Here is a 26,101-nt window from a genome sequence, read left to right as displayed (position 1 = left end):
TAATATTTTGGGTCCAATATTTTTCTCCCCTAGCCTCAGCGGAAAAAGCCTGCTTGCATTCACTCTATCTATACCCATCAAAATCTTATACACCTCTATCAAATCTCCCCTCAATCTTCTACACTCCAGGGAATAAAGTCCCAACCTATTCAATCTCTCTTTGTAACTCATCTTCTCAAGTCCCGGCAACATCCGTGTGAACCTTCTCTGCACTCTTTAAACCTTATTTACATCCTTCCTGTAGCTAGGTGACCAAAACTGTACACAATACTCCAAATTTGGCCTCATCAATGCCTTATATAACCTTACCATAACACTCCAACTTTTATACTCGATACTCTCTTGTTGACATGTTAAATTTATGTTGGAGGCTGGGAGCTCCATTCACACGGGATCGACTTGTTTTGTGTTGCTTTCACTGATGTTGGTAATATTGAAAATGATGGACACATGGAACTCATTCCCTGCAGCTGTTTACTCACCATCATCAGTCTATATCAAGGTTTCCAATTTTTTTGTCAGGTTTGATTACTGGTTTCAGTTGAATGAGTAAACGTCACCTGTATTCTGAATATTGGCGGTGGCACAGTGTTAGCATTGCTACCTCACGGCACCGGGGACCTGGGTTCCCTTCTCAGCATCTGCACGTTCTCCCCGTGCCTGCATGGATTTCCTCCGGGTGCTCAGGTTTCCTCCCACAGTCTGAAAGACGTGCTGGTTAGGTACATTGGCCATGCTAAACTCTCCCTCAGAGTACCCAAACAGGTGCTGGAGTGTGGTGACTAGGGGATTTTCACAGTAACTTCATTCCAGGGTTAATGAAAGTCTACTTGTGATTAATAAATAAACTTTAAACTTTTAAACTTGAATATTTCTTCAAAACAAATGCTGCAGATCTTTACATTTCTTATTGTTGTCACATCCTTTTTTTGCTAGTTGGGAAAGCAACTGGGATGTAACTCAAAACCATAAATGTAACTCCAGAAAGCATAGAAAGAGCAATGCAATGCCATTTGATAAAATAGCATTTGTAATTTTCTTTGGAGGAAGAGAGGAACAGCGGGAGGCCATTCAGCCCCTCAAGCTTGTTCCACTACGTCATTAGTGCATAGTTGATTTTGTAACTTAATCACAGTTACCTGGCTTGCTTCTGTAATTCTAATACTTTCGTCCAAAAAAATCTATTAATCACAGTTTTAAAATCTTCAATTGATCCATGACTTTGGGAGAGTGTGATTCCAGATTTCCTCTGGCCTTTATGTGAAGTGACTTCATCTCTGAAAGGCCTAGGTCTAATTTTAAGGCTATGCCCCCTTGTTCTGTACTCGCCACCAGAGGAAATAGTTTCTCTGTCTAAACCTACCAAAACCTATAGTCATCTTAAACACTCCAATTAGATCACCCCTTAATGTTCTGCACTTTAGGGAATGGGTGTGATGGGGTGGTAATATCACTGGGCTAGTAATCCAGAGGCCCAGACTAACGCTCTGGGAACGCAGCTTCAAATAACACCATCGCAGCTGGTGGAATTTAAATCAAGTTAATAAATCTGGAATGTAAAACTCGTCTCAGTAATAGTGACCATGAAACTATCATCAATTGTTGTAAAAACTCATCTGAGGTCCTTTAGGGAAGGAAATCTGCCATCCTTACCTGGTTTGGCCTATCTAATCCAATGTAATGTTTGAGGCATAGATAAGGTGAACAGTTGGAAGTTTTTTCCCAGGGCAGAAATGACAATTACAAGGGGGCACAAGTTCAAGGTAAGGGGTGAAAGGTTCAGTAGAGATGTGCAGGGGAAGTTTTTTACACAGAGAATGGTGGTGGCCTGGAATGCACTGCCAAGTGATGTGGTTGAGGCAGACACGTTAGCGACATTTAAGATTGATCTGGATAGACACATGAACAGGTGGGGAATAGAGGGATATAGGCGGTTGGTCTGGACAGGACAACATGATCGGCGCAAGCTTGGAGGCCCGAAGGGCCTGTTCCTGTGCTATACTGATCTTTGTTCTTTGTAATGTGATTGACTTTTACCTATCCTCTGAAATGGCCGATAAAGCCCTCAAGGGCAATTAGGGATGGATAACAAAATCTAGCCTTGCCAGTGAGACTTACATCGCACAAAAGAATAAATAAAAACCTTTTGCACCTCGGATATCATTCTGTTGATGTGATAGTCTGCGTAAGATCCTCGGAGATGCACTTTTATTTTAATTTGCACATGTTAATTAAACCATAGTAAGAAGTCTCACAACACCAGGTTAAAGTCCATCGGTTGAAGGTCCTGTGCGGTGAAGAGGCCTTGTTCGAATCTATGCATAAAGATGTTGGCATATTGAGGTGCGAATTTGGTCCCCATGGCTGTTCCATGTGTCTGGATGAAGAACTGGTTGTTGAAGGTGAAGACATTGTGGTCCAGGATGAAGCGGATGAGTTGTACAATTGAATCTGGAGATCGGCAGTTGTCGGCGTTGAGTACTGAATTAATTAAACCATAGCCATACTGCCCACCATAATGGATTGTTTTCTATTCTTTGGTGTTGTGATGTTAGATTATAAATGGGAGAAAATTTTAGAAGAAAAAATGTAGAGCTTGCTACCACATGGAGTAGTTGAGGTGAATAGGTAGATGTATTTCAGGGGAGGTTAGATAAACGCACAGGGAGAAAGTTTATTCAGATATGGTTGGATGACAGTGGGAGGGGACTAGTGCTGGAATGCTGGCATTGTTCAGTCGGATTGAATGACTTGTTTCTTGCTGCACATTCTTGTAATTTGATGTAAAACCCTTGTCCAACAGGACGTATGCTGTCAGATACAGAGCATAAGGAGCTGTTGGCCACTGCTGGATCCATTTACGTAGCTACTCTGTTGAAGGCCCAGACATTTCTTGAAAAGTCTGCAAGGTGAGGAATCTTTGGTATGCACGGACTCTGCATTGTAAACATGCTTCTGCATTCAAACTCCCAGAGTGAATTTTAGGAGCAATTTCAATGGAGCAAAGATTAAATTCCATTCTCCCTTACATATCAGAAGGGGAATTAGCAAATGGGTGTAATGTATCTCTTCAGGCCTGCAATAATCTCAGGGTGAAGCTGAGTTTTCAAACATTAAAAGCAAATTACTGCGGATGCTGGAATCTGAAAGCAAAAGAGAAAATCTCAGCAGGTCTGGCAGCATTTGTCATGAGAGAAAAGATCTGATGTTTCGAGTCCAGATGACCTTTTGTGAAAACTTTGACAGAGGGTCATCTGGAGTCGAAACGTCAGCTCTTTTCTCTCCTTACAGATGCTGCCAGACCTGCAGAGATTCTCCAGCATTTTCTCTTTTGGTTTCATTTATTAACTCTGGTGCCTGAAGGAGAAAGGAATAGAAGGATCTGGTGATAGAGCGAGATGAACTATGGTGGGAGGAGACTCGTTCTGCGGTTCAGTACAAAGAACAATACAGCACAGGAACAGGCCCTTTGGCCCTCCAAGCCCGTGCCGCTCCCTGGTCCAAACTAGACCATTCTTTTGTATCCCTCCATTCCCACTCCGTTCATATGGCTATCGAGATAAGTCTTAAACGTTCCCAGTGTGTCCACCTCCACCACCTTGCCTGGCAGCGCATTCCAGGCCCCCACCACCCTCTGTGTAAAATATGTCCTTCTGATATCTGTGTTAAACCTCTCCCCCTTCACCTTGAACCTATGACCCCTCGTGAACGTCACCACCGACCTGGGGAAAAGCTTCCCACTGTTCACCCTATCTATGCCTTTCATAATTTTATACACCTCTATTAAGTCTCCCCTCATCCTCCGTCTTTCCAGGGAGAACAACCCCAGTTTACCCAATCTCTCCTCATAACTAAGCCCCTCCATACCAGGCAACGTCCTGGTAAACCTCCTCTGTACTCTCTCCAAAGCCTCCACGTCCTTCTGGTAGTGTGGCGACCAGAACTGGACGCAGTATTCCAAATGCGGCCGAACCAACGTTCTATACATCTGCAACATCAGACCCCAACTTTTATACTCTATGCCCCGTCCTATAAAGGCAAGCATGCCATATGCCTTCTTCACCACCTTCTCCACCTGTGACGTCACCTTCAAGGATCTGTGGACTTGCACACCCAGGTCCCTCTGCGTATCTACACCCTTTATGGTTCTGCCATTTATCGTATAGCTCCTCCCTACATTATTTCTACCAAAATGCATCACTTTGCATTTATCAGGATTGAACTCCATCTGCCATTTCTTTGCCCAAATTTCCAGCCTATCTACATCCTTCTGTAGCTTCTGACAATGCTCCTCACTATCTGCAAGTCCTGCCAATTTTGTGTCGTCCGCAAACTTACTGATCACCCCAGTTACACCTTCTTCCAGATCATTTATATAAATCACAAACAGCAGAGGTCCCAATACAGAGCCCTGCGGAACACCACTAGTCACAGGCCTCCAGCCGGAAAAAGACCCTTCCACTACCACCCTCTGTCTTATGTGACCAAGCCAGTTCTCCACCCTTCTAGCCACCTCCCCCTTTATCCCCTGAGATCCAACCTTTTTCACCAGCCTACCATGAGGGACTTTGTCAAACGCTTTACTAAAGTCCATATAGACGACATCCACGGCCCTTCCCTCGTCAACCATTCTGGTCACTTCTTCAAAAAACTCCACCAGGTTAGTGAGGCATGACCTCCCTCTCACAAAACCATGCTGACTATCGTTAATGAGTTTATTCCCTTCTAAATGCGCATACATCCTATCTCTAAGAATCTTCTCCAACAACTTCCCCACCACGGACATCAAGCTCACCGGCCTATAATTACCCGGGTTATCCTTCCTACCCTTCTTAAATAACGGGACCACATTAGCTATCCTCCAATCCTCTGGGACCTCACCTGCGTCCAGTGACGAGACAAAGATTTGCGTCAGAGGCCCAGCGATTTCATCTCTCGTCTCCCTGAGCAGCCTGGGATAGATTCCATCAGGCCCTGGGGATTTGTCAGTCTTTATATTCTCTAACAAACCTAACACTTCCTCCCTTGTAATGGAGATTTTCTCCAACGGTTCAACACTCCCCTCCGAGACACTCCCAGTCAACACATCCCTCTCCTTTGTGAATACCGACGCAAAGTATTCATTTAGAATCTCCCCTACTTCTTTGGGCTCCAAGCATAATTCCCCACTTTTGTCCCTGAGAGGTCCGATTTTTTCCCTGACAACCCTTTTGTTCCTAACGTATGAATAAAATGCCTTGGGATTCTCCTTAATCCTGTCTGCCAAGGACATTTCGTGACCCCTTTTTGCCCTTCTAATTCCCTGTTTGAGTTCTTTCCTACTTTCTTTGTACTCCTCCAGAGCTCCCTCCGTTTTTAGCTGCCTGGACCTAACATACGCCTCTCTTTTCTTTTTGACCAGTCCCTCAATTTCCCTGGTTATCCACGGTTCTCGAATCCTACCCTTCCTATCCTTTTTTACAGGCACATGCCTGTCCTGTAGCCCTAACAACTGTTCCTTAAAAGACTCCCACATGCCAGATGTGGATTTACCCTCAAACAGCCTCTCCCAATCAAGAGCTGCCAATTTCTGCCTAATCCCACTAAAGTTAGCCTTCCCCCAATCCAACACCTTATCCTTGGGACACCACTCTTCCTTTTCCATCACTATCCTAAGGCTAACAGAATTGTGGTCACTATTTGCTACATGTTCCCCTACCGAAACTTTGAAGACCTGACCGGGCTCATTCCCCAGTACTAGGTCCAGTATAGCCCCCTCTCTAGTCGGGCTATCTACATATTGTTCCAAAGAACCCTCCTGTATGCATTTTACAAATTCCTCCCCATTCAGAGTCCCAGCTCTCAGCGATTTCCAGTTTATACCAGGGAAATTGAAGTCTCCCACTACAACAACCCTATTTTTCCTGCACCTATCCAGTATCTCCTGACATATCCGTTCTTCCACTTCCCTTGGGCTGTTGGCTGTAGTATACCCCCAACATAGTGACTGCGCCCTTCCTGTTTCTAAGCTCCACCCAGAGTAACTCGTTACACGACCCCTCTGAATTGTGATTCAATGAATGACACATTTCTGTGTTTGAAATTGGAACTGATTCTATGTAAATTGGAGGTGGATGAGGGATTATCCCGTTCACACTTGCTTTTAAGTAGAATATCACACTGATGGCTGAATATATTTGAGTCTGCTTTATTTATGGTAAATAACGAATTTATTCAACTGTCTGCTGCCTGTGTATAATAGCTACCTTACATGGAATAAATGCAGCAATGATCTGCTGTTGGTGTAAACCCTGGAGTTGTTGCCTGTAAGATTGATTTTCAAAGTTCGCCAATATGTCATGTCACATTTCCTGATTTGAAAATAAATATGGTTCCGGGGTATAATGAGTGATATGGAATGGTTATATGGCCAACATATTAGCATCAGGTTGTTACAATACAGAAACAGGCCATTTGGCCCACCTGGTTCATGCTGATGTTTATACTCCACATCGGCCTCCTCCTGACCCTCTTAATTCCACCCAGCAACATATCCTTCCATTCCTTTCTGCCTCCTCTTTACTCACCTTCCCTTTAAATGTATCTGTGCTCATTGCCTTAGCTATTCCCTGTCGTAGCAAGTTCCACTTTCTGGGTCAAGAGGTTTCTTTTGAATTGCTGATTGGATTTATGGGCAGAGTGTAATGTTTGTGGACGCTGATTTTCCCCACTGGCTGCAGACCCAGTGGGAGCTTCATGTTGTCTTTGTGGGAGCGGTGGCAGGCGCCAGTAATGTACCCATCAGAGGCCAAGGATCACAAGGGACCCCAGGTCGAAAGTAAGTGAGGGCTGGATGGGGATCGTGGTGTCGGGTGGGGAGAGGGGTCAGAGGCCGGGCAAGGGCAGGGAAGGTGGTTTTAAGCAGGCCCCCCCCATTCTGATGCTGGTATCCTGGATCAGGCACTTGATGCCATTGAATGATGCGCACATGCATGTGCATGCACGCACACACGCGCACACATACAGACACACACACAAACGTAGATGCACACACACGTGCCACAAATGCACGCACACACAATTGCGCGCACACAAACACGCGCACGCACAAATGCACGCACACACAAACACGCTCACACACAAACACGCGTGCACACACAAACAAATGCAACCACACACAAACGTGCGCACACAAATGTGTGCGTGCACACACAAACACGTGTGCATGCACAAATGTGCGCATGCACACAAACGCGCGCACACACAAACGCGCGCACACAAACGCGCGCACACACAAACGCGCGCACATACAAACATGCGCACACACAAACGCGCTCACACACAAACACATGCACACACACGAACATGCGCATGCGCAATGCGCGCGCACACAAATGCAACCACACACAAACGCGCGCACAGAAACGTGTGCGTGCACACGCGTGCACACACAAACACGTGTGCATGCACAAATGCGCGCATACACACAAACGCACGTACACACAAACATGCACACACAAACACGCACATGCACTCGCACAAACATGCACTCGCACAAACATGTGCGCGCACACAAATAAGCGCACACGCAAATACGTGCATACATGCGCGCATACGCAGATGCGCACACGCACACACAATCATGTGCACACACACACACACACATGCGCACACACACACACCCTGCCTCATTCCCCCCACCATGTCGGGTTTGCTTTTCAGTCTTCCCCCAGCACTCGAATACCAGCAGCAGCAGGATGAGGCCCTATTAATTGACCTCTCAAGGGCTTCAATTGGTATCCAGGCAGAAAGGTGGTCCACGAGTGTCCCAGCCACATGCGGTGAAGGGGTTAAGTGACAGGACCTTCACATGGCACTCTCTCATCCAACTAAATGCCCCCTGTCTCCATACTCAACTCCGGGGGGCAGGGGGGGTGGGGGTAGGGGGAGGGGTCGGGATGGGGCGGGGGTGCATTCAGCTCCGTCCTATTAGTGACAATCAGACATTTTAGATTCTGCCTCAAGTGATAAGCTTACAAATGATGTTGGAACAACAAAGTACAATGTCAACATCTGCAGCATGTCTTTTAACATCAGCATTGTTGAAGATTTTTCGAGGAAAAATGGGGAAAACAAATTATCCTCAAGTCTATCGGCTTGATCCCACGAGCTGGGATCTTTGTTTAAAATATTTGATTTGATTTATTATTGTCACATGTATCAGTATACTGTGAAAAATATTGTTTCTTGCCCGCTATACAGACAAAGCATACTGTTCATAGAGAAGGAAAGGAGAGAGTGCAGAATGTAGTGTTACAGTCATAGCTAGGGTGTAGAGAAAGATCAACTTAATGCAAGGTAAGTCCATTCAAAAGTCTGACAGCAGCAGGGAAGAAGCTGTTCTTGAGTTGGTTGGTACGTGACCTCAGATTTTTGTATCTTTTTCCCAATCGAAGAAGGTGGAAGAGAGAATGTCTGGGGTCGTGGGGTCCTTAATTATGCTGGCTGCTTTGCCGAGGCAGCGGGAAGTGTAGACAGAGTCAATGGATGCGAGGCTGGTTTGCGTGATGGATTGGGCTACATTCACGACCTTTTGTAGTTCCTTGCAGTCTTGGACAGAGCAGGAGCCATACCAAACTGTGATACAACCAGAATGAATGCTTTCTATGGTGCATCTGTAAAAGTTGGTGAGTGTGGCAGCTGACTTGCCAAATTTCCTTCGTCTTCTGAGTAAGCAGAGGCGTTGGTGGGGCTTTCTTAACTATAGTGTCAGCATGAGGGGACAAGGACAGGTTGTTGGTGATCTGGACACCTAAAAACTTAAAGCTTTTGACCATTTCTACTTCGTCACCGTTGATGTAGACAGGGGCATATTCTCTGCTACGCTTCCTGAGGTCGATGACTATCTTCTCCATTTTGATGACATTGAGGGAGAGATTATTGTCGTAGCCAGATTCTCTATCTCATTCCTTTACTCTGTCTCGTCACTGCAACCCCACCATCCGTATAGCACCAATATTGGCAGGGCTCACATGTCACATTAACTTGGAATTGCAAATATGAAGCTAACATCAAGTGCAACAGATTAGTTTTTTTCTTCTGCAAGCATGATAGTGGTTTGTGTATGTACCAAAAAATGCCATTTTATGACTAAATGTGTAATAACCAAAACTTTGAGCAAAATCTTTGAAACCCACACAGCACTGTAATCCTTGACTGCGGTAAATTTCAGTATCATGTAAGTTCCATATTGTTTCTTATACAGACCGATATTTTAAAATATAAATGGAATTGAATCCGTTCTTTTATGTTTATGTTAATAAGAAATACAAATTTATAACGTATTACTGTAGTTATACTCTCCAGGTTTATAATTAAGTTACACTGAAACAGCATTACTTTGCAAAAATCTCATGAAAATTAATGCATTTCGGTATTAATGATCATGAGCTTTTATTCTGATTAATCAGGGCAACATAATGAAATTGACTAATAAGAAATGGCGATTTCGGAAAGATGTTTTTAGGGAAGCGTTGGATGTGATGCGAGAATCACTTTCCACTCTGCGTAAGAATGTGGGATTGTTATCAAAACTCTCTCTAACAGGAAGAAAAGCCCACTCTTTAACATGCTCCGTGAAGAATCGTGCGTGGTCTGTCTTTAGTATGCGCTCAAATCCCAGGTGGGGCTCAACACATCTTCTGGTTTTTGCAACACAAAATTTTTTGTAAGATTGAAGTTGTTAAGCAGCAGATAATTCTTGACCAGAACGCAGAAGCAATAGACACACATCTCCTTCAGGAAATGGTTCTGAGTGATTGACAATCGCCTCATTGTGAGACTTAAAGCCACTTTTCTTTGTTTGATTTTTCATCCTGCCACAAACTGAGAGTTTCATTGTTGAGGGCTTGTTTCACAAAAAACATTGAAGTTCCCTCAGAAAAAGGAAATGCTTGAATGTTTGAGGTAGAAATCTTTTATGTTATTATAACCCAATCTTAAAGTATGGCATTCATGAGAGAGAAAGTGCTTTCACTCTTTGCAGAATTCTAAACAGAGAGAAAAAACTGACCCTATAATTCTGAGGTTGAAGAGAGGAAATGAAGTGAAGTTAACAAAACTGTGCTAGTACGCAATATTGAAAAATATTATTAAGTTTCCCAGGCTGCAGTTACTAAAATAATGTAATGGAGATACAATGTGCACCGTACTTCGAGATCCATAACCAAAAGAGAAAATGATGGAAAATCTCAGCAGGTCTGGCAGCATCTGTAAGGAGAGAAAAGAGCTGACGTTTCGAGTCCAGATGACCCTTTGTCAAAGCTTATTTACTTCGAGATCCATTTTCCTTCAAGCCAGGTGCCTTGAAATTTTAGTTCCGTCATTCAGGATTCTGCAGCGACTATCTAATGAATATTGTTTTGTAATTATGTGTATGGCGCATCATAAATGTTTCAGTGAGTTTGCCCAGTCAATAGTTTAATTATGTAGAAAAGAAAGGACCCAGGTTTTATCTTTGAGCTAGTTGATCTCAGCAGGCCAGGTAGGGCAGCACGGTGGCACTGCAGTTAGCACTGCTGCCTCTCAGTGCCAGGGACCCAGGTTCAATTCCGGCCTTGGGTGGCTGTCTGCGTGAAGTCTGCACATTCTCCCAGTGTCTGCGTGGGTTTCCTCCGGGTGCTCAGGTTTCCTCCCACAGTCCAAAGATGTGCAGGTTAGGTGGATTGGCCATGGCAAATTGCCCATTAGTGTCTCTCAATGTGTCGGTTAAGGGGGTTTGGGCGGGGTAAATACTTGGGGTTACAGGCATCAGGCCTGGGTGGGATTACCCCTTAGTGTCGGAGATGACGTGGGGTTGCAAAGATAGGGCCTGGGTGGGATTGTTGTCATTGCAGACTGGATGGGCCGAATGGCCTCCTCCTGCACTGTAAGGATTTTTTAAAAAAGGCTGTGCAAATGGTCTCCGTACCTGTAGTCTAATTTGCACCAAGTCCCAGTTATCCCTCTCCCCCTGTGCTCACTGCCTTACATTGGCTCACTCTACACCAACACCTCACATTTAAAAAACCCCATTCTTGTGTTCAAATCCCATGGCCTTTGTTCCTCCCTATTTTAGTAACCTCCTCCAAGAATTTAATTTGATTTGATTTATTATTGTCACGTGTATTAACATACAGTGAAAAGTATTGTTTCTTGCGCACTGTACGGACAAAATATACCATTCATAGAGAAGGAAAGGAGAGAGTGCAGAATGTAGTGTTGCAGTCATAGCTAGGGTGTAGAGAAAGATCAACTTAATGCAAGGCAAGTCCATTCAAAAGTCTGACAGCAGCAGGGAAGAAGCTGTTCTTGAGTCCATAAGACCATAAGACCATAAGACATAGGAGCGGAAGTAAGGCCATTCGGCCCATCGAGTCCACTCCACCATTCAATCATGGTTGATTTCAACTCCATTTACCCGCTCTCTCCCCATAGCCCTTAATTCCTCGAGTCAGTTGGTACGTGACCTCAGACTTTTATATCTTTTTCCTGAAGGAAGAAGGTGGAAGGGAGAATATCCGGGGTGCATGAGGTCTTTCATTACACTGGCTGCTTTTCTGAGGCAGTGGGAAGTATAGACAGAGTCAATGGATGGGAGGCTGGTTTGCGTGATTGATTGGGCTACATTCACGACCTTTTGTAGTTCCTCGCGGTCTTGGGCAGAGCAGGAGCCATACCAAGTTGTGATACAACCAGAAAGAATGCTTTCTATGGTGCATCTGTAAAAGTCAGTGAGAGTCGTAGCTGACATGCCAAATTTCTTTAGTCTTCTGAGAAAGTAGAGGCGTTGGTGGGCTTTCTTAACTATAGTGTTGGCATTGGGGGGGGGGGGGGGGGGGGGGGGGACCCGAACAGGTTGTTGGTGATCTGGATACCTAAAAACTTGAAGCTCTCGACCCTTTCTACTTTGTCCCCATTGATGTAGACAGGGGCATGTTCTCCTTTGCACTTCCTGAAGTTGATGACAATCTCTTTCGTTTTGCTGACATTGAGGGAGAGATTATCGTTGCCGCACCAGTTCACCAGATTCTCGATCTCATTCCTGTTCTCTGTCTCGTCATTGTTTGAGATCCAACCCACTACGATGGTGTTGTCAGCAAACTTGAAAATCGAATTGGAGGGAAATTTGGCTACAGTCATGTATATAAGGAGTATAGTAGGGGGCTGAGAACACAGCCCTATTGGGCACCAGTGTTGAGGATGATCGTGGAGGAGGTGTTGTTGCCTATCCTTACTGATTGTGGTTTGTGAGTTAGGAAGTTCCCCTCTGCGACTGGATCCTAAATCATTGTGTTTGTTTTCTGGTGCAGTGCTGTCTGCGGTTGAATGATCTGCTGACAATCACTCGAGACTCACCAGTGAACATGGGCCACTTGTGTGTAATTCTATATTGCAGACAAGGGGGCGGAAACTTTGACAAGAGAAACCAAATTTGGCCTACTTATGGCTGCAAGATACAAAAGTAGCACACAATGCATTTGTAAAGTCTTGCTTTTCTGGAAACCCGATCATTATTTTATTGAGGTTGCCATAAGACATTTCTGACATACTGACTTTACCCTGGGGAGTTTGTGAGTTTATGCAGTCAATATTCATGTTTAATAACCTGACCATATGGATGGAAGATTTGTTTGCTATATTGTTTGCACTGGTGAATTTGGAAGGGAAAACAGAGTAACTCTCCAGGCTATATTAGAAATATCTCATGGGTCTACTAATGTCATGTTTACGCTTTGAAAACCAATTCCCTGCAGCACTTCCTATGCATTACTTGTTTTGGCTGAAGCACGTATTTTTGTAGATTCTGTGTGGGTTGTACCCTTTTCCAGCTTCCACTCACATTATCATTGCTTCCATTATGCACTGGAATTGGTTTTATCGAATGCATGCCTCAATTTATGGACAGTAAGAAGTCTCACAACACCAGGTTAAAGTCCAACAGGTTTATTTGGTAGCAAATACCATAAGCTTTCGGAGCACAGCTCCTTCGTCAGATGGAGTGGATATCTGTTCTCCAACAGTGCACAGACACAGAAATCAAGTTACAGAATACTAATTAGAATGCAAATCTCTACAGCCAGCCAGGTCTTAAAGGTACAGACAATCTGGCTGACGAAGGAGCTGTGCTCCGAAAGCTTATGGTATTTGCTACCAAATAAACCTGTTGGACTTTAACCTGGTGTTGTGAGACTTCTTACTGTGCTTACCCCAGTCCAACGCCGGCATCTCCACATCAATTTATGGAGGCAGAGCCATCGCCACATAATTTGCATTTCTTTGCACGCTTGGCCAACACATAAAGCTTTGGTCACTTGAGCAAATTAGTCAAGTGCTGCATGCACCCATTCAACCATTCCCCAGCATGAGTCTTCACCTTCACGAGAGGTAGGGAGAAACATTGAAGAAGAAAGGAATTAAGTCGGTAATGCTAGAGTTTCGTAGTGTAACAGTATGCACTTTACCGTGTTTTGTAGTGGTAATGACGTTGAAATGGTTATTGCTTGTTGTCAGTACTCTTCTGAAATGGACAGCAACCCCTGGGTTCACGCATCCAGTTAAATGTGGAAATGTAGAAATTATCTTTGGTGATTTTCTGTTTCCCCACATGGTGCGTTGTTGAGGTTTCTCACTTTGCCATTAAATAGAAATCACTGAATTGATGAAAAGTTGCTATTTTTGTGCCATTAGCCTCACTGTAAAAACCTTTGAAAAAATTGTATCTTGTAGAATGAGATGTACCTGGGTTTTTAAACAGTATACTAAGCTTATAATTACTACTGAAGAACAACCTCATTGGCTTTGAAAACTAATTACATATTTGTAGAGTGTCAAATTATGATTTAAAAAATATCACATTTTTATTTATTTTTAAATTGATTTGTTTCTAATCTTTCAATTTCTGCCTTAATCCCAAGTGTATGTTCCAATAATTTGTTTAATTCCCTATAAGAATTTAATTGGAAGTGAAGGGTAATCAGTGCATTTCACTTCCTGGTTTGTCGTCTGTGCAAATACTTCAATGTGATTGGCTGCATGCCTGGCGATCTTCATGACTCTGTGCCAAATTCGGGAAAGGGGAAATCCATATCGCATAGATCACGAGATCTTTGCGGACTGTTTTGTTTGAGGTCAGTGGTATTGCTTCGTCGCTGACCAGAGAATTCAGACCAATGTTTGCAATTTTAACTTGATTTTTTAAATTAGTTCCTGAAAATAGAACATTCTCTTTCCTGTTGTAGCTGTGCTTGTGTGTTAGTTTAATTCCTTCTGTCTGCCTGTTATTTTGCTTCCCCTCTGCCCCTCTTTGTATTTAGCTGTTTGCCTTTTGTAGCACTTTCTGCCTCCATCTTTTTGCAAGGTGCCTTTTTCCTTCATCTCCTTTCCCTCTATGGCTTGCATCTGGTACTTTACTGCTTGTATGCTTCCCTTCTCTTTAAAGGGAAAGTAAGATGATAATGAGCGTAAGGAGATGGGTAGATGTTTTTCAATTCGGCACTTTATAACCTTCCACATTCCATACTGAGTTCAACAGCATCTGATCATAACCTCTATCTCTATTTTTTTCTGGACGCTACTTATTGGTAATGATTCCGCTTTTCCCTGTGTCTGTGTGGGTTTCCTCCGGGTGCTCCAGTTTCTTCCCACAGTCCAAAGATGTGTAGGTTAGGTTGATTAGCCATGCTAAATTGCCTGTTAGTGTTAGGGAGATTTGCAGGGTAAATACGTGAGGTTAGGGGGATAGGGCCTGGGTGGGATTGTTATCGGTGCAGACTCGATGGGCTAAATGACCTCTTTCTGCACTGTGGGGATTCAATGATTCAATGGCCAACTACCCTTCCCACTTCTTAGGCTCTTGTGTTCTCGTTATCGGGAATTTTAACTGAAAACTGATTGGATTGAAACTCTGTCTTTATCACATAATCTGAGTGTACTCTGTGGGGTCTTTTCTCAAACAGGAATGTTTCTTTAAAGTGTTGGTTATGCCCGCCATGTGTTTACAGACACTTTCTGTTTGCTCCACAGCACACCAGAAAGACACACCATAAAACTTACCTATATTGACCCAAGCATTTGGTCACCTGCCCTCTTATCTCTTTGCATGGCCCGATGTCCGAACATGCATCTCTGAAATGCCTTGGGGTGTTTTTATATGTTAAAGGTGTCATATGAATGCAGGCTGCTGTTGTTGTGTGATTTAGTGCTACATTGAGACAATGCCTACTAGACTGTATTGAAATACTGCTTTACTTTGGTAGTGAATCTCAGATTCATCTGCAATCGGATAATGTGAGGCAAAGCGATTTTTTTCGGATGTAGTCCCATGTTTGTCAATGAATCGTACAGAGATTCAATGCAGTGAGAGTGTGAAGAGTGGACGTTTGCCGCATTTAAGGCGTTATTTAAATCCAAGTTGTTGTTCTTGCTGCTGTTGCCACTCTGTCACAATGTCGAGACAGCACGTGCCTTTCGAACATATGTTTGAAAATTGAAGTAAAGGATCACACAGTAAGGTGAGCTTTATTTCGGTGACTAAGGTCAGAGTTGGAAGCTTCCACAGGATGTGACGTAGCAACGCCAGAATTCTCAGCATTTCTAGTTTTTTGTAAGAAAATCCACTGTGCACATTTGCTGATAAAAGCAAACATTGCATTGTACTCGTTTCCTTTAGTTTATAACCAAACCTAAAATGAGAATATTTGTCAAAGCGAACATAAGCAATCAAAGGAAAAAACTCATTAGGGAAGCAAAATGCAGCAGCAGAGGGAACTCCCTACATTATACCCTTGTCTCCCAGTGGTACCAGTGGATGGGTGTTTTTCTGAATGGAGATCTGTAACGAGTGGGATCAGTGCTGGGACCTCTGCTGTTTGTAATATATATATATAAATGACTTGGAAGAAAACGTGGCTGGTTTGATTGGCAAGTTTGTGGATGATACTAAGATTGGCGGAGTTGCGGATAGTGATGAAGACTGTCAGAGAATGCAGCAGGATATAGATAGGCTGGAAAATTGGGCGGAGAAATGGCAGATGGAATTTAATCCGGACAAATGCAAGGTGATGCATTTTGGTAAATCCAATTCAGCTGGGAGCTGTAAAATAAATGGAAAAACAATCAGGAACATAGACACAGAGAGAGATCTGGGAGTACAGGTCCACAGATCCTTAAAAGTGGCCGCACAGATAGAAAAGGTGGTGAAGAAAGCATATGGCACGCTTGCCTTCATCGGACGGGGCATCGAGTATAAAAGTTGGCAAATTATGTTTCAGTTGTATAAAACGTTGGTTAGGCCACATTTAGAATACTGTGTCCAATTCTGGTCACCACACCACCAGAAGGACGTGGATGCTTCAGAGAGGGTACAGAAAAGGTTTCCCAGGATGTTGCCTGGTATGGGAGGCATTAGCTATGAGGAGCGATTGAATAAACTGGGATTGTTCTCCCTGGAAAGATGGAGGCTGAGGGGCGACCTGATAGAAGTTTATAAAATCATGAGGGGTAAAGATAGGGTGAACAGTTGGAAGCTTTTTCCCAGGGCAGAAATGACAATTACAAGGGGGCGCAAGTTCAAGGTAAGGGGCGAAAGGTTCAGTGGAGATGTGCGGGAGAAGATTTTTAAACAGAGGGTGGTGGGGGCACTGCCAATTGAGGTGGTTGAGGCAGATACGTTAGCCACGTTTAAGACTTATCTTGATAGGCATATGAACAAATGGGGAATAGAGGGATATAAGCGGTTGGTTTAGATAGGTAAATATGATCGGCGCAGGCTTGGAGGGCCGAAGGGCCTGTTCCTCTGCTGTACTGTTCTTTGTTCTTTGTTGTTTTTCTATCTTATCACAGACCTTCCCTGTTGTTCTCCACCTCTTCTGAACTTGCTTAAAACTTGTTGCATTTCTGACCTGATATCAGAACTAAAAAAAGTTGGCGACTGCTAACTCTCTTTTTTCTCTCTCGTGATGCTGCCTGACCTGCTGAGTGTTTCGAATATTTTCTCCCCGTCTCCAGATGTTCTGTTACGTAATCTTTAAGCAAAGAGTCTAGCGCCTTTCCTATCACTGACATTGAACCAACCACTTTACAGTTCTCTGGGATAGTTGTATTTCCCTTTTGTAGGAGAGGGGTTACGTTCACTGTTTCCCCAGTCCTCTGCTCCTGCTCCTTTCTCTGCTGTATGTTGATGCGTGGATACCTCTGCAAACTTCCTTTGAGAATCCACCCATAGTTATCTTCCCTGGGTCCTCAGTCTTGGCCTACTCCACCCCAATCCCTGCTCCTTCCAGCTCTCCCAACAGCCTAGCCAGGTAGTGAACAGGAAATGGCTTTCTTCTTTCTCAGTGCCCTTCAGGTAGTTCTTAGAAACATGGAAACATTTTGGCACCGAAGGAAGATATTCAGTCCATCATACCACCATGCCTTCCTGTCCTTGTTTACCATAGGAAGAGTTAGTAGAGGTGTTTAAAGTTAACGAAGGGTTATGACTGAGTAAATAAGGAGAGACTGTTTCCACTGACAGGAGTGTCAACAACGAGAGGACACTGATTTGAGGTAATGGTAAAGGAACCAGAGAGTGTTATGTGGAGAAATTCCTTTATGTAATGAGTTGTTGTGACCTGGAATGTGTTGCCTGAAACTGCGGCGGAAGCACATTCAGTGATGAATTTAAAGAGGAAATTGGGGTGAGGGACCAATTGAGTAGCTCATTCAAAGAGCTGGCACAGGTGTGATGGGCTGAATGGCCACCTCCTGTGCTGTTACAAATGCCAAACGGAATTGTAATTTGGAATCTACCTGAGATTACTTTTCTTGTGATCCCTGGAATGATTTTGAAAGCTCCTCCACATTCCATCAGTATTATTGTAATTTATTTTGGACTCCAGGACATTTGGCAGCTGTTGCATCCCACTGGCAAAGTCTATTCATACATTATTTCCGTCGCCGAATTGATTTCTCCCTTATGTCCCCTAACCCTTTCCTATTCATTTTGGATTGTTCGATATGAAACATTTTAATTTCATATCATGCAACCATTCAGTCCATAATCACTTCATATTGCCAGTCACCAGGGAAACAGCAGAACAGGGTTTTCTCCCTGTAATCAAGACTTCATTTCCTGCGTTTAGCGACATGTCAGCCTTCTCATTTCATTTAATTCCTAAACTGCCTAATCTCTCTTGTGTTGCGGGCGACCTTCTCTGACCTAACTTCAGGGGTCTGCTTTCGTCTCAAGACTTTGTTGAAACTTTAAGCCTCCCCTTCTCTTCAACACTGGTATCATGCACCTCTGATCTTTGCTTATTTAAATACATCATTTTCTTGACATGCATATGAGAATCAAAACCAGTTTTAATTTTTTTTTTAAATCTACGAGTTTCCCCATGCCAAAGGGCAAGTGGGTCAAATTTACACAGAAACATCACAGATTGATAACATTTTTTAAACCAGAAAACGAGATGAGTTCTGTCCATTTGATTTCAAGTGGAAAACAATTATAAAAGGCAGCACAGTGGTTAGCTCTGCTGCCTCACAGCGCCAGGCACCCAGGTTTGATTCCAGCCTTGGGTGACTGTCCGTGCGGAGTTTGCACATTCTCCCCGTGTCTGCGTGGGTTTCCTCCAGGTGCTCTGGTTTCTTCCCACAGTAAGAAGTTTAACAACACCAGGTTAAAGTCCAACAGGTTTATTTGGTAGCAAAAGCCACAGGTGTGGACTTTAACCTGGTGTTGTTAAACTTCTTACTGTGTTTACCCCAGTCCAACGCTGGCATCTCCACATCATTCTTCCCACAGTCCAGAGATTTGCAGATTAGGTGGATTGGCCATGCTAAATTGCCCCTTAGTGTCAGGGAGATTAGCAAGGTTAATGCATGGGTTACGGGGATAGGGCCTGGGTGGGATTGTTGTTGGTGCAGGCTCAATGGGCTGAATGGCCTCCTTCTGCACTTTCGGGATTCTATGACAAAAACAAAAATATATATCTACTCAGCTATCTCTTTAGAACGACAGTAACAAGCAATTTGAGTTTCTACAGTGCCTTTAACAGGTAAAACATCTGAACATAATTCACAGGAGAATGATCAAATAAGTTCATAAGATATAGGAGCAGGATTAGGCTATTCGGCCCATTGAGTCCGCTCTGCCATTTGATCATGGCTGATATGCTCCTCATCCCCATTTTCCTGCCTTCTCCCCATAACCCTTCAACCCATTACCTATTAAAAATCTGTCTAACTCCTCAAATTTACTCACTGTCCCAGCATCCACCGCACTTTGGGACAGCGAATTCCACAGATTCACAACCCTTTGGGAGAGCAGGTGTGACCTGTTTAAAAAAGATGGGTGGCACTTGAATCCCAGGGGGACCAATATCCTGGCGGGAAGGTTGGCTAAGGCTACTGGAGAGACTTTAAACTAGAAAGGTTGGGGGGAGGGAATCGAAATGAGGGGACTGAGAGCGAGGAGGTTAGCTCGCAAATAGATAAGGAATGTAGACAGGGTAAGAGGGAGGTTAGACGAGTGATGGAGAAGGGAAGTGCTCAGGCTGAAGGTCTGAGATGTGTCTATTTTAATGCCAGGAGTGTAGTGAATAAAGTGGATGAGCTTAGAGCGTGGATTGCTGCTTCGAATTGTGATGTGGTGGCCATTACGGAGACTTGGATGTCTCAGGGACAGGACTGGGTGCTTCAGGTGCCGGGTTTTAGATGTTTCAGGAAGGACAGGGAGGGAGGCAAGAGAGGGGGGGGAGTGGCACTGTTGATCAGAGATAGTGTCACGGCTGTAGAGAAGGTGGACGCCGTGGAGGGATTGACTACGGAGTCTCTGTGGGTGGAGGTTAGGAACAGGAAGGGGTCGGTAACGTTGCTGGGTGTTTTCTATAGGCCGCCCAATAGTAACAGAGATGTTGAGGAGCAGATGGGGAAACAGATCCTGGAGAGATGTAGGAATAACAGAGTTGTCGTGATGGGAGATTTTAATTTCCCAAACATAGATTGGAATATCCCTAGGGCTAGGGGTTTGGATGGAGAGGAGTTTGTTAGGTGTGTCCAGGAGAGTTTCCTGACACAGTATGTGGATAAGCCTACTAGAGGAGAGGCTGTGCTTGATCTGGTGCTGGCTAATGAACCTGGACAGGTGGAGGATCTCTCGGTGGGTGAGCATCTTGGGGATAGCGATCATAATTCTATCTCCTTCACGATAGCATTGGAAAGAGATAGGATCAGGCAGGCTAGGAAAGTGTTTCTCTGGAGTAAAGGGAAATACAGTGTCATCAGGGAGGAAATTAGACGGGTAAATTGGAAGGAGGCATTCTTGGGGAAAAGTACCGAAGGAAAGTGGAGGATTTTCAAGGAATGTTTGTCTGGAGCTCTGCATGACAACGTTCCGATGAGACAGAGGGGTGTTGGTAGGGTACGGGAACCGTGGTGCACAAAGGTTGTGATGAACCTGGTGAATAAGAAAAGAGAGGCGTACAGAAGGTTCAGAGAGCTAGGAGGTGTTCAGGATTTAGAGGCGTATACGGGATGTAGGAAGGAGCTTAAGAAGGAAATTAGGAGAGCGAGAAGGGGTCATGAGAAGGCCTTGGCGGGTAAGATTAAGGAGAATCCCAAGGCTTTCTACAAATATGTCAAGAGTAAAAGGATGAGATGTGAAGGCATAGGACCCTTATAGGGGAAGGGGGAAAAGTTTGTGCGGAACCGTTAGAAATGGCGGAGCTGCTTAATGAATACTTTACCTCGGTATTCACGGTGGAAAGGGATCTGGGTGGTTGTACTGCTGGTTTGCGGTGGACAGAAAGGATCGAGCATGTGGACATAAAGAAAGAGGATGTGTTGGAACTATTGAATGGCATCAAGGTTGGTAAGTCGCCGGGACCGGATGGGATGTACCCCAGGTTACTGTGGGAGGCGAGGGAGGAGATTGCGGAGCCTTTGGCGATGATCTTTGCATCGTCGATGGAGACGGGAGAGGTTCCGGAGGATTGGAGGATTGCCGATGTGGTCCCTATATTCAAGAAAGGGATCAGGGACAGCCCGGGAAATTACCGACCGGTGAGTCTAACCTCAGTGGTTGGTAAGTTGATGGAGAGGATCCTGAGAGACAGGATTTATGATCATCTAGAGAAGTTTAGTATGATCAAAAGTAGTCAGCACGGCTTTGTCAAGGGCAGGTCGTGCCTTACGAGCCTGGTTGAGTTCTTTGAAAATGTGACCAAACACATTGACGAAGGAAGAGCGGTGGATGTGGTCTATATGGACTTCAGCAAGGCGTTCGATAAGGTCCCCCATGCAAGACTTCTTGAGAAAGTGAGAGGGCATGGGATCCAAGGGGCTGTTGCCTTGTGGATCCAGAACTGGCTTGCCTGCAGAAGGCAGAGAGTGGCTGTGGAGGGGTCTTTCTCTGCATGGAGGTCAGTGACCAGTGGAGTGCCCCAGGGATCTGTTCTGGGACCCTTGCTGTTTGTCATTTTCATAAATGACCTGGATGAGGAAGTGGAGGGATGGGTTGGTAAGTTTGCTGACGACACCAAGGTAGGTGGTGTTGTGGATAGTTTGGAGGGATGTCAGAAGTTGCAGCGAGACATAGATAGAATGCAAGACTGGGCGGAGAAGTGGCAGATGGACTTCAACCCGGATAAGTGTGTAGTGATCCATTTTGGCAGATCCAATGGGATGAAGCAGCAGTATAATATGAAGGGTACCATTCTTAGCAGTGTAGAGGATCAGAAGGACCTTGGGGTCCGGGTCCATAGGACTCTTAAATCGGCCTCGCAGGTGGAGGATGCGGTCAAGAAGGCGTACGGCGTACTCGCCTTCATTAATCGAGGGATTGAGTTTAGGAGTCGGGAGATAATGCTGCAGCTTTATAGGACCCTGGTTAGACCCCACTTGGAGTACTGCGCGCAGTTCTGGTCACCTCATTACAGGAAAGATGTTGAAGCCATTGAAAGGGTGCAGAGGAGATTTACAAGGATGTTGCCTGGATTGGGGGGCATGCCTTATGAGGATAGGTTGAGGGAGCTTGGTCTCTTCTCCCTGGAGAGACGAAGGATGAGAGGTGACCTGATAGAGGTTTACAAGATGTTGAGAGGTCTGGATAGGGTAGACTCTCAGAGGCTATTTCCAAGGGCTGAAATGGTTGCTACGAGAGGACACAGGTTTAAGGTGCTGGGGGGTAGGTACAGAGGAGATGTCAGGGGTAAGTTTTTCACTCAGAGGGTGGTGGGTGAGTGGAATCGGCTGACGTCGGTGGTGGTGGAGGCAAACTCGTTGGCGTCTTTTAAGAGACTTCTGGATGAGTACATGGGATTTAATGGGATTGAGGGCTATAGATAGGCCTAGAGGTGGGGATGTGATCGGCGCAACTTGTGGGCCGAAGGGCCTGTTTGTGCTGTGGCTTTCTATGTTCTATGTTCTAAGTAGTTTCTCCTCAACTCTGTTTTAAATTTGCTACCCCTTATGTTAAGACTATGACCTCTCATCCTAGAATGCCCACAAGAGGAAGCATCCACTCCACGTCTACTTTTATCCATACCTTATATCCTCATAAAGACAATTGGCATCGGGCAACATAAAGAAATATTAGGAATTGAGCCAAAAGGCTTGGTCAAAGAGGATAGGTTTTAAGGAGCAGCCTTATAGAGGAGAGAGAGGTGAAGAAGTTTAGGGAGGGAATTCCAGTCTAATTCAGTCTTGGCACCTGAAGCAATGGCCACCAATGGTGGGACAATTAAATTTGGAGATGCGCAAGAGGCTACAACTGGAGCACTACGAGGTTGGAAAAGGTTACAGAGATAGAGAAGGACTGAGGCTACGGAGCAATTTGAACATAGGGATGGAAGTTTCAAGTTCAAAGCAGACTCCACTGCAGGTCAGCAGGCACAGGAGTTAGCTGGACTTGATGCAAGTTAGGATTATCCTGCAATGTAAAGATACTCCCCGACCCACCACAAACTGCCTTCCTAAACCACTCCCTCAGGCTTCCTCTACCTTCACATCCAACAGCGAGCATGAGGAATTCCTGGACTAATTTGTCACAAAAATCGAGACATAGCAACATAGAAAATAGAATGAGTAGGCCATTCGGCCCTTCGAGCTCGCTCCACTATTCAGTATGATCATGGCTGTTCCTATATCTCAACACCATACTTCTGCACTTTCCCCATACCCTTTGATGCAATTAGAGTCTAGAAATCTATCTATTTCCTTCTTAAATGCATTCAGTGACTTGGCCTCCACAGCCTTCTGTGGGAGAAAATTCCACAGGCTCACCACCCTCTGAGTGAAGATGTTTCTCCTCATCTCAATCCTAAATGGCCTATTCTCATATCCTGAGACTGTGACCGCTTGTTCTAGACCCCATTTATTCTGCTGCTTGCTCCCCTTCCCCCTTCAGTTTCCCCTGATATCCTGCACTGCCCTCCCTTCCACTGAAGGCATGTAAAATCGCCGGCTCCAACGCACCCCTCCCTGATGCGCTCAACGCATTTGACGCCCGTTTTGAGGAAGAGGTCAGCGAGAGCATGCTCTCCACCCTGGAAGCCCTGGATGAACCTGTATCTGGGCTCACCATCACAGATGACAGAGCAGCTCGAAGGTCAACCCACAGAAAGCGACTGGCTCGGATGTGGTACCCGGACGAGCACTCAGATCCTGCGCGGATCGGCTGGTGGGGGTGTTCACAGACATCTTCAACCTCTCTTTACAACAATCTGAGGTCCCTATCTGCTTCAAGAAGACGACCATCATCCTGGTATCTAAGAAAAACTAAGAAGCGTACCTTAATGACGATCGGCCGGTGGCTCTGACATCCACCATTATGAAGTGCTTCGAAAGGCTGGTCATGGCATGAATCAATTCCGGCCTCCCAGACTACCTGGATCCACTACAGTTTGCCTATCGCCGCAACAGGTCCACAGCAGACACCATCTCCCTGGCCCTGCACTCAACCCTGGAACACCTAGATAACAAGACACCTATGTCAGACTACTATTTATAGACTACAGCTGAGCCTTCAACACCATTACTCCCACGAAACTCATCTCCAAACTCCGTGGTCTGGGCCTCGGCTCCTCCCTCTGTGACTGGAACCTGAACTTCCTAACAGACCACAATCAAAAAGGATAGGTAACAACATCTCCTCCATGATCATCCTCAACACCGGTGCCCCACAAGACTGTATTCTCAGCCCCCGACTATACTACTTATACACCTATGACTGTGTGGCCAAATTCCCCTCCAATTCGATTTTCAAGTTTGCTGATGATACCACATTAGTGGGTCGGAACTCAAACAATGATGAGACAGAATACAGGAATGAGATAGAGAATCTGGTGAACTGGTGCGGCAACAATAATTTATCCTTCAATGTCAACAAAACGAAGGAGGTTGTCAACGACTTCAGGAAGTGTAAAGGAGAACATGCCCCTGTCTACACCAATGGGGACGAAGTAGAAAGGTTCAAGAGCTTCAAGCTTTTCGGTGTCCAGTTCACCAACAACCTGTCCTGGTCCCCCCATGCCGACACTATAGTTAAGAAAGCCCACCAACCCCTCTACTTTCTCCAAAAACTAAGGAAATTTGGCATGTCAGCTACGACTCTCACCAACCTTTACAGATGCACCATAGAAAGCATTCTTTCTGGTTGTATCACAGCTTGGTATGGCTCCTGCTCTGCCCAAGACCGCAAGGAACTACAAAAGGTCGTGAATGTAGCCCAGTCCATCACACAAACTAGCCTCCCTCCATTGACTCTGTCTACACTTCCCGCTGCCTCGGCAAAGCGGCCAGCATAATTAAGGACCCCACGAACATTCTCTCTTTCACCTTCTTCCTTCAGGAAAAAGATACAAAAGTCTGAAGTCACGTACCAGCCGACTCAAGAACAGCTTCTTCCCTGCTGCCATCAGACTTTTGAATGGACTTACCTTGCATTAAGTTGATCTTTCTCTATACCCTAGCTATGACTGTAACACTACATTCTGCACTCTCTCCTTTCCTTCTCTATGAATGGTATTTTTTGTCTGTATAGTGTGCAAGAAACAATATTTTTCACTGTATGTTAGTACATTTGACAATAATAAACCAAATCAAATCAAAATGATGTCTTCCACTGCACTTGCCCTCTAGGTGCATCTTTCTCTGGAGTCTGTTGCATCTCTGAGCTCATCTTGTCCATGAGATCACATTCCTGCTCCCTGGGCCCGATTCTGATGAACCTGTTCACTTCCCTTCTCTTCTTTGGTTCCATTTGAACTGATATGGTTAATGGTGCCCTCTCCTCGGTACTGTCCCCCACCTACCTTTAAATCTGCACTCATCACCCTTAAAAAAACCACCCCTGCCCGCTCTGCCCTTGCAAAGTAATGCCCTCAGTTTCCCTTTCCTTTCCTGGTCCCAAGATTTTATCGTCCAAATCCATGCCCATCTTCCCTTCAATTCTATGTTTGATTCCCTCCAATCAGTTTTCTGCTCCTGCTATAGTACTGTAACAGTCCTTATCAAAGTCACAGATGACATCTCTGTGACTTTGACAATGATAAATGATCTTTGCTCGTACTTTTAGATCTGTCTATACCCTTTGATATGTTGGCCACACCATCCTCTTCCAATATCTTTGCATTGTCGACTTGCTGCTTCAGACTGCCCTTGCCTGATTCCATATTATCTGTCTAATTGTAACCAGCGAATCATCTGCAATGGAATCACTTCTCACTCCTGCACTCTGACCTCTGGAATTCCCCAAGTATCCACCTTTGACCTTCTTCTCTCACCTACATCTGTCTATCACTTCCCTCGACTTATCCACCATCTCTGATTTGCAACATTGCTTGTCCAACATTTGGTACCAGGTCAACGGAAACTTCTGCCAACTAAATATTGGGAAGGTTGAAGTCCCCATTACAAACGCTGTACCCTGACCACTGTTTCCAACTGATTAACAATGAACAAGACCATTCACAATATTGGTGCTGTGACTGATGCCAAGATGAGCTTCTGACCTCCAAGACAAGCAGTTTCTGCCTCTATCACACCACCCAACTCTCCCCCGCCTCAGCTCATTTCCTGCTGAATCCTTCATCCATGTTGA

General features: G+C 44.9%; 1 protein-coding gene across 2 annotated transcripts in view; it reads left to right on the top strand.

The window, feature by feature from the left end:
* The window catches only part of pcca (propionyl-CoA carboxylase subunit alpha), a 374,693-nt gene that overhangs the window by 195,795 nt on the left and 152,797 nt on the right, over positions 1 to 26,101 (top strand). For both annotated transcript variants that reach the window (XM_078221544.1, XM_078221545.1), the window contains exon 18: positions 2,804 to 2,909. In XM_078221544.1, the coding sequence (XP_078077670.1) occupies positions 2,804 to 2,909 (106 nt within the window). The remainder of the gene's footprint in view (positions 1 to 2,803; positions 2,910 to 26,101) is intronic.

Source organism: Mustelus asterias, chromosome 10, assembly GCF_964213995.1.
Source record: "Mustelus asterias chromosome 10, sMusAst1.hap1.1, whole genome shotgun sequence".
Lineage (NCBI taxonomy): Eukaryota > Metazoa > Chordata > Chondrichthyes > Carcharhiniformes > Triakidae > Mustelus > Mustelus asterias.
This window is presented reverse-complemented; position numbering and strand designations above follow the sequence as displayed.